Here is a 9,981-nt window from a genome sequence, read left to right on the forward strand (position 1 = left end):
TAGTGTAGGTGTAGAATAATGAAGTAGTAATGTAGTTTTTCTTGTTTAAGTAATAGTTTTTTTTTATTAATTTTTTTTGTATCTAGTACATCAGTATTTCATGTATTTTCAGGTTTATATGAAGTTCAGTATATAAGATCTATATAAAATATTTTTGTTTTGCATTTACGTTCATAAATTGATGCATTAATTCAGTTTGCCAAAAATGTCAAGACAAATAATTAAATCTGGTCAATTTACTTATAAAAACTCCATCTGTTAGATATGTTTTGTAACAAAGGCACAAAAATGTACTATGATGTAATTTGTTATTCAGAGGGTCAAGCAAATTTGCAGATAGGTGTTACGTTGTTTGCAATTGTCCTTTAGGGTTTCCTTTCATCTTTTTTTACCTAGTGTCAAAGTCAAGATATACTCAGGTGTCAGTAGATTTTTCTTTGTTAGGGGATTACCCGTGTTAGAGTCAATTAATGGATAATGGTCAGTGTCCGGAGATCACGGTCACGTGATCTATTTAATAGCGATTTCAATTAACGAAACTATTTGAGAACAAAGAAACTAAATTTTGATTGGCCGAAATTGACCAGGGAAGCCCGGGTCTCCGATTTAGATGGCGTACCCTTTTTCGGTCATTCTTATCGGAGACCTGAATAAAGCAGTATATTTTACTTCGCACTTCCCTGTGTCTAATTTCAGGTAAAATGGTTTATATATCTTTTTCTTTTTTTTCTTTTAAAAATTAATTGCAAGTTATTATTCTGTTTTGTAAAAGTTACTTAAACTATTTAATTTTGTTTTATGGAAATTTGAGCTTTCATTTAAAGTAAAATTCGGTTTTAAATAATTAATTACACAAAACCCAGTTATGCAGTTTTAAGGTTTTTATTGTTTAAACTTTTTATAAAACTAGTTCTCAGGCAATATCCACTATTATACATGGATTAATATTATTTGTTTCAATTATTTTTGTTAAAATCAGCAAAGTTCGGAAATAATTTGTTCAGTTTAGGTTTTGGGTTTTACTGTTTATTAAACTGGTTTTCACTTTTCACAATGTTGAACAAACAAACCATGCGGCGAGTATCTTTTATATTGTAAGTTTTTACGAAGTATTTCTTTGATTGATCAAGTTGTAGGAATGGTTAGATAAAATAATGATGTTTATAATTCTTCTTATTTTGGTTTAAAGTTATTTATATTGATAATGTTAACTTAAACTTGTTTACATTTTGTCAGTTCGAATTTCCTTAGCCAATGTTTACCTTCACTACTTATTTAGTTAAATGACTTTGTTTCGATTTGTTTTTAAATAGAGTGAGTATTTTTATATTGTTTAATCACTCTATTAGTCACCAGAGTTAAGTAAGTTAGGGCACCAACCTTTGTAATGCGTTATGCAGATAGAAATGATTTTTATTGTACCTGGTGACTATATATTTTGTTACATTCTTATCGGAGACCTGAATAAAGCAGTATATTTTACTTAGCACTTCCCTGTGTCTAATTTCAGAGTAATCGTCCCAAACCTATTTGGACTGGACATTACGTCATTAAGGGTCCTCTACACTGCCAGCGAGTCAAGTTCCCCAACTATTCAAATCGTACAAAAACACGACACGATAACTGGTGGAGTAGATCCAAAACCCGGATTTTATGAACTACAACCTAAGGAAAAGGAGCACCAAGATGCCAACACCATCCAATGGAGGAAGAGAGTCACCAGTGGAAAACGAGACCACAGAGTTGGAACAAATGAAAAAGACATTACAGGAAAGGGAGAAAGAGATAGCAGCCCTTCAGGAGAAGAATGAAGAATTCCAACTTAGAGAAATGGAGATACGTCGAAGAGAGTCTAGACAAATTCAAGCGAGGGAGGAGGAGATCGAGAACCTCCAAGAGCAACTACGACGAGGAAGCTCCAGACCACTACCCACAACCATGTCTCATGCTACGCCTAAAGTAAAGTTAGACAAGTATGACGGAAAGACGTCCATCATTCAGTGGTGGCTTAAGTTCATCACATTCATAAACCTCCAACGCCTGACAGAGAAAATGGCCATCGAGACGCTACCATTTTATCTAGCCGGAGCTGCGGAGTCATGGTTCTTTTCGCTTGACGAGGCATTTAAACATTCTCTGTCCACCATCAAGGAAGCCATCCATCAACGATTCCAACCATCCTCCAGAAATAATCTTCAACTGATGGATGTGAAACAAAAACAAACTGAATCGGTGGAGGATTTTATACATAGGGTAACTCAGATGACTACCGATAGACGAGTGGACCAGGATTGGCTGATCACTGTAATCATGAATGGCCTGAAACCAGACATAGGAGCCGATGTGATCAAAGTGGACCCCAAATCCCTGGAGGAACTAAGAAATGTGGCCGCCCGAGCTGAAGTTGCCGAGAGACGCCGGACCAACTCTCCTGCCCTACAGGAGAACACTAACCTTGCTCTTTTGAATGCATTGCAGGAAATCAGAGATGACATGAAAGCTAACCAGAGGAAGTTTTCCCCTCAGCAGTCCCGGCGCCCTGGAAAGCCAAAGCCGCAACAAGGATACAGACTACCACCTCCCCAGGCCTATCAGCAGTCACCCCCGTGGCACCAGCAACCACCAACCCAATGGCAGCAACCACCACCACCTCCTGGCCCACAGCCTGGATACAATCGACCACCCCAGCCTTACAACAACAAGGGTAAGTTTTGTGATTCTGTCTCTAACGATGTTTCATTGATTAGGTGTTTTTATTGTAGAGAATTAGGTCATTTAAAGAAAAATTGCCCACAAAGACAGTCTCAATACAATTCACAATACACACACCCATCACAGTCATCTTACCCACAGACATCTTACAATCACGATGCATACATGTCACAACAATAGGGGTGCGTGCCTGTCTTTGGAAGCCATTCTAAAGATAGGCAACACACAGATTCTATCCCACAGGTGAATTTAGTTGCTCACATGACCAAAAACACAATCCCTATTTGGGTGGGTGGTCGTAATACAAGTGCTCTAATTGACTCGGGTGCCTCTGTTACCATTATTAACAAAGAATTTTTAACAAAAACTAAGTATGCAAAACAGCAATTGCTCCCTCCCACATTTCAGTCTGTCAAAGGTGCTAGTGGAAAATTACTCCCAGTTTTAGGCCAGATAATGTTAGAAATTTTTATTAATGGCCAGGAATACAAATTCAAAACTCATGTGGTAGATGGCATTCATCATGCATTTATCTTAGGTGTAGACTTTTTGTGTGCTCATGACACAGTGCTAAGGTTTTCAACTTCAAATACTTTGCATATCCCTGACCGGTATGGTGAGAACAATGTTTGTGTGATAACCACTGAAAATGGTTATGCTAGGGCAAAATACCCTGTTACTATTCCCCAGAGGTGTGAAATGAATATTGTAGTGCATATTTCTCGCCATCAAAATGGTGACTTGGTTTTGTTAGAACCTCACAAAGATTTAGAAACTCTTAATCTTTCAGCTGCTAGATGTTGTGTACAGGTAGACTGTAGTCGTGCTTTTCTTAGAGTGATTAACCCCACTTTTGAAGATGTTGAATTACCTATTAATTTTGTAGTAGCTAATGTGATTGACATAGATCATGAAAGTATTTTGTCGTTAGAGAGTGAGACTAAACATGCAAGTGCTTTGAATCCAGACAAATCAGAAACCCAAGTAAAATCTCAAAATGAAATTCAGTTTGATTTAGAAAATTCTGATTTAGACTCGAATCAAAAAGAAATTTTGCTGAAATTCTTATCAAGATACAGAGAAAACTTTGCTCTTGATCTGAGTGAATTGGGACGGACGAGTGCTCACAAACACAAAATTGAAATTAAACCAAATTCAAAACCTGTTCGGCTTCAATTCTACAGAACATCCCCACAAGCGTCTAAAGAAATTGAAAAACAAGTGTCAGAAATGTTGAAACATGATATAATCCAACCTTCAAATTCAGAATGGCATTCGCCAGTGGTTTTAGTAAAGAAAAAGAATGGTCAGTTTCGGTTTGCTTGCGATTATCGAGCCCTTAACAAAATTACTGTGCCGATGTCCTTCCCACTTCCTCATTTAGAGACAGTTTTTGATGCTATTGGGGAAGCCAAAGCCAATTATTTCACCAATTTAGATTTGATGTCTGGATTCTGGCAAATGGAGCTTGATGAGGATAGTAGGCAAAAGGCAGCATTCATAACTCAAGGTGGAGTTTATGAATGGAAACGTATGCCTTTTGGACTTACTAACTCACCAATCTCATTTCAAACTTTGATGTCTAATGTGTTGCGGGGTTTAAATTGGAAGTCAGTACTGGTGTATGTTGATGACATTCTGATCTTCTCACGCTCTTTTGATGAGCATCTGACTCACTTAGCCCAAGTTTTTGATCGCTTGAAAGAAGCTAATCTAAAATTACAACCCACAAAATGTCACTTCGCAGTAAAGGAAGTTAAGTTTTTAGGGCACATTATCTCTCGTCAAGGAGTACGTGTGGACTCTGATAAAACTACTGCTGTCAGTGAGTTCCCTACACCAAAAACTCTAAAACAGGTACGTAGTTTTCTAGGCATGGCCAACTACTATCGGAGGTTTGTACAAGACTTTGCCAAAATTGCAACCCCTTTAAATTCTCTTTTAAGTAAGGAAAAGAAATTTGAATGGTCTGAACAGTGTCAGGTAGCTTTTGAAACCTTAAAAGAAAAATTGATTTCAGCCCCCATTTTGGCCTATCCTGACACGTCAAAATCATTCATTTTAACATGTGATGCCTCTGATAGTGCAGTTGGTTATGTATTAGGGCAGATAGATGATAACAAGAGAGAGTATGTGATCTCGTATGGAGGTAAGTCTCTTTCAGCAGATCAGAAAAAGTTCAATACTACTGAGAAAGAGTGCCTTGCAGTCCTAGAAGGTATTGCTGCTTTCCGCCCATACTTGGTACACAGCCGGTTCACTGTGGTAACTGACCACAAAGCGTTAGTTTGGTTACAAACAGCTAAACACACAGGTCGTTTAGAACGCTGGGCCCTAAAGCTACAGGAGTACAACTTCCAGATAATACATAGACCAGGTAAGAGTAATTGGGTAGCTGATGCACTCAGTAGAAGAGATTACCCTGGTAAGGTAAGTACCTCAGAAATTAATGCTGTAGACATACCAACTAATGACCACATTCAGACTACAGACAGTACTCCAACACAACCTTTGCAGCGAGAGTATGAGTCAGTAAGTGTTCAGACAATGGCCTCAAACCCGGAAGCAACAACAGATACTCAACAGGTAAGTACACAGTTGTGTACTCAAGGTGAGTCTACCTCAAAAGTTATTTCTGTAGAAGTACAAACTAACCAGTTGGATGAAGTGAACATAATATCCCAGGTATCTGAAGCATCCCAGACTGTAGAATCAGTGCCAGTAAGTAACCTGGTAAGTACTTCAACAACAACTCCAGATATAGCATCTGTCACTACAAATACTGACGATTCTTTAGACGAGGACGCCACAATAGAAGACAATTGCTGCATACAGGTATCATTTTCATATGATAGTGAAATCCCAGTAGTGGCTCCTGTACAAGTTACATCTGATGACGAGGAAGATATTCAGGTTAGTTCTCAAAATCTAGGTGAGTTACAAGCAAACTGTCCAGATTTTACACAAGTCTATCAATATCTGCAAGATGGTACACTTCCGGTAGAAACAAACGCTAAGGACATGCTCATTGCAGAAGCAAAGCACTTTAGTTTGGTAGACGGTATCCTGTACCATTGGTTTCAAAGGAGGTGCAAAAAGCCGAAAGGTGAGTTCAACTTCATTAAGCAATTGGCACTGCCCCAAGTTCTGCGCAAGGATGCTCTACTGTCATACCATGACAGTCTTGCGGGAGGAGGTCACCTTGGCATAGAAAAGGTAAAAACAGCTCTATACCGTAAGTATTATTGGCCTAGAATGCATAGTGACATAGTTGAGTATGTTAAGTCATGTGACAGATGCCAACGAGCAAAACGAGATTACAACCCCGCAAAGCCACCAATGCAAACACTTCCGCCAGCGAAAAAGTTTGAACGATGGCACATAGACATCTTAGGTCCTTTGTATAAAACAAAAGAGGGCAATGAATACATTTTACTGTGTGTAGATGCGTATTCTCGATGGGTTGAAGGGTTTCCATTGAAAACTCAAAGTGCTGAGGAAACTGCAAGAGTGCTTTTCAAAGAGATTTTCTCTAGATATGGGGCCCCCAAAGTTTTATTTTCAGACAGAGGTAGAAATTTTATGTCAAAATTAGTAAATGCACTTTGTGAAATTTTTGACATCACTCAACACCACACTTCGGCTTACCACCCCAAAACAAACGGTTTAGTTGAAAGGCAAAATAGCACTCTTGCACAATCCCTCAGAGCTTACTGTGGAAACGCTCAAGAACAATGGCCAGACTTGCTTTCAACCATCTTAATGGCCTATCGGAAATCACCATCCTCACACTCTACAGAATTTTCACCTTATTTGTTAGTGTTTGGGGAAGAAATGAACCTTCCCTATGATGTTGCCCTTGACCCAATTGAAAGCATGGGTAGAGATGCTAAAGCCTACATAAGAGAGTTTTTAGAAAACATGAGAGTGTTTGACAAAATTGCTAGGGAAAATATTGCATGGCATCAGTCTCAAAACAAAATTAGGCATGACTTGAACTCAAATATTCCACATTTTCAGCTAGGTGATCAGGTTCTTATCAAGGTCAACAAAGTTCCAAAAGGGTTGTCGAGTAAACTGTATGACAAATCTGATGGACCATACCGAATTGTGGAAATGGGTCCTAATTATACTTACAAACTTCGTAGATGTATTGACAACAAATTGCATGGGTCAATGATGAATGCGTCCAACTTAAAACACTATCATGACCCGGAGGTCACTAGACCTACTTTTCATAATCCTATACAACAAGGTCAAAGGGATGTTGTGCAAGGTCAAACTCAAAATCAAAATGTACAACCACAAGGTCAACCAGCAGCGCAGCATCAACAGAATGATGTTGATAGTAACAATGATTCTGACATGGTGCAAGATGACGGTTTAGGTCAACTATTTGATGATCAAGGTGAAAATGTAGATCATCAAAATGGTTCTACTGATGATCAAAGGTCAATAAATGAGTCCATAGACTCAGGTCAAAGGTCAGATGAGGAGTTGGATACTCCTGAAGAGGAGATCTATGATCCACAGAAAAAGTGGAAATTCAAGAAATTTTTGAGAGGTCGCTTCAAAAATGGTAGAAGAGAAATTTACATTGAATGGGAAGATGGTTCCAAGACTTGGGAACCAGATCAATGTTTTGACAATGAGGTCTTGGAAATGATAAATCACAAATTTACCAAACTTGGCACAGTTAGGAAATCTTGTTTCAAGAGGAATTATTAGTTTTCTGATAAGTAAGCAAAAAAATGAGAACATTTTAAATCAGAAAAAAAATTTTTTTTTAATTGCTCAATGCTACTTTACATTGCCAAAACTTGTTGTACTGCAAAAAGTATTGAGGTAACCCTATGTCAAAACTATGGTATTACATAGTGGTTGGTATTTTTTATTTACAAGTATTTATCGTTTTAAAACATGATCAATTTTAGTTTTAAGGTAACTACTGTGGTTTCAATACAGTCAGTAAAACAATTAGGAATAGTTTTTTTTCTTCATAGGGTTATGCAATTGCATAACATTAATTTTTTGTGTTGTGTTAAAAGTCTTATGTCAAATATGTGTGTTGAATTCCTATGCGGCTAGCCATAAATTCAATATTAAAGTTATTTTGATTATTTCTTTTTCGTCTCGAATTATTTTCAAAAATGTAGGATAAAGTATTACTGATGTGATGGAGTCACCCCGTTTTGTAAATTTTATTTGCAGTAAACTTAGTGCTAGAAAATTTGAATAACGATCGGTTCATCTTTTCATGACATAGTCATCACATCTTTAATAGTCTTTTTCCATTTTTGTAATTTTTTTAGGGAACTTTGGAATTCAACACTACATGTTTGGGGTATTCATGATGTTGTCCTTGTGTATGGTGATGGGCCAAGCAAGTCAAGTGGATCCATCTACTACCAATGTCATACAGCGTATCAACTATGGTGTTATTTTTCAACAACAGTCAAAAATCATGTTAGCTCAAGAGTATTGGCTGCATACTTTTCATATTCCTTTGCCAACAAGATTTAAGGTCAAAAAGGTTCCTTTTTGTTCACTTGGTAATACTCACGAAATAGCTTCTTGTTTGCTACTAAACAATTTGGCTAACTTTATCCATGGTCTGCATGAAGAAACTTTATTACATTTCAATGAAACATTGCAATCCATTAGAAATATGATCCCTCAAACAAAACTTATAAGTAATCAAAGACAAACACGTGCACTTTTGCCCTTTATTGGATCTTTGTCAAAAAGTATATTTGGTACGGCAACCATGGATGACGTTAACATTTTAGCTGGTCATATCAATGCTTTAAATAGAAAAACAGAAACTTTAGCTAAAGCTTTGGAACAGCATGGTTCACATCTTTCATCTTTTATTTCACTTACGGATAAACGAATGAAAAATCTGGTACATGGAATAAAATCAAATTCTGATTATATAACGAGTGTAGCAACTGCTTTTAATAACAAATTGTACAATCTTGAGGCTGCTTTTACAAATGTGTCAGAAATTCTTATCAACCAGGTGAATCAAGCTACATTACTTAGATCAAAATTCACTAAGTTAGAAAATGCAGTGGAAAATCTCTTGGAAGGAAAAATTAGTCCATTTCTTATTCCAAAACACATTTTGTCAAAAGTTATTTCTAATATTCGGCATAAACTTAGAAAGTCATATCAGAAATTCTATTTGGTTCAACTTGATGCCTCTTTCTACTATTCAGGTGGAAAATTTCTGTTTGCAAGACATAATAACAATTTGTTTATCACGGTAAAATTTCCAATTTCTTCCCAGAGACTTCCACTGAATTTATACAAGGTAATCAGTCTGCCTGTACCCACTTCAGAGAATGTTACCTCTAAAATGCAAGCTACACAACTTTTGTCCTTGTCAGATTATTTTGCGATCACACCTCATCATGATTATTTTTTGTCTTTAAACTCAAAAGAGTTGACAGATTGTGTACATGGGACTTCTATTTTATGTTATTCTAATTGGGCCCAGTCGCCTATAACTGTCCCTGACTGTACCATGGCTTTGTTCGCAAATGATGTTAGAAAAATTAAAGAGTTATGCAATTTTAGATATCTTCAAAATCTATTGAAATCCAACATTTTGGAATTATCTCCAACTTCTGTGCTGTTATATAACACTCCCACTGTAATTTTAGATTGCCCAAAAGAAAAGAAGGTTTTGAAAGGTTGTGCTTTTTGTGTAGTGCATATTCCATGTAGGTGTTCTTTATCCACGGAAACATTGTTCTTTGCCCCACGCTTGGTCAATTGTTATAAGTCATCATCAAATTTTTCTGTTATTCACCCTGTAAATTTAGCCCTTTTACAAGAATTCTTTGATGAGTCTAAATTGAGTCATGTTTTTGGAAATACTTATTTTCCCACACCTATAAATATGTCCATTCCTGAATTTGTGTTTTACAACCATACTATGCATGATGTTTTAGCCAATGATCAAAAAGCCCATTTGAATTTGAAGAAAATAGCAAAAGCTGTAAAGAACGACCAGAAAATTTTTAAATCTCTTGCTGAACCTTTGTTAGATGGCCAAATTGAAATTCCTCAAGAATGGCCCAATACCTCTGACATCATTACTTTAGTGTCTTTATGCTTAGCAGGTTTATGCTTAATAGTATGTATCTTATTATGCATCAAGGTCAGAAAAATTTGCACTACCTTATTAATTTTGAAAGAGGTCCAACATGCTTCCTCTAAGGATATCCCCTCATTTATTTATAGAAAACCTGTCACGGCCAC

At 36.9% G+C, this 9,981-nt stretch overlaps 1 protein-coding gene across 1 annotated transcript; it reads left to right on the top strand.

Moving 5' to 3' along the window:
* Window positions 1-703: 703 nt before the first annotated feature.
* Window positions 704-9,977, top strand: LOC134265486 (uncharacterized; the record flags this gene model as incomplete). The annotated part of the gene is made up of 2 exons (XM_062747698.1): window positions 704-2,704; window positions 8,025-9,977. Coding segments are annotated over exons 1-2 (3,004 nt in total), but the record flags the coding sequence as incomplete, so codon positions are not given.
* Window positions 9,978-9,981: the final 4 nt, after the last annotated feature.

This window comes from Saccostrea cucullata, unplaced genomic scaffold (assembly GCF_032062105.1).
Source record: "Saccostrea cucullata isolate Sc308-1 unplaced genomic scaffold, CSIRO_AGI_Scuc_v1 ctg401, whole genome shotgun sequence".
In the NCBI taxonomy this organism is placed as follows: Eukaryota; Metazoa; Mollusca; class Bivalvia; order Ostreida; family Ostreidae; genus Saccostrea; species Saccostrea cuccullata.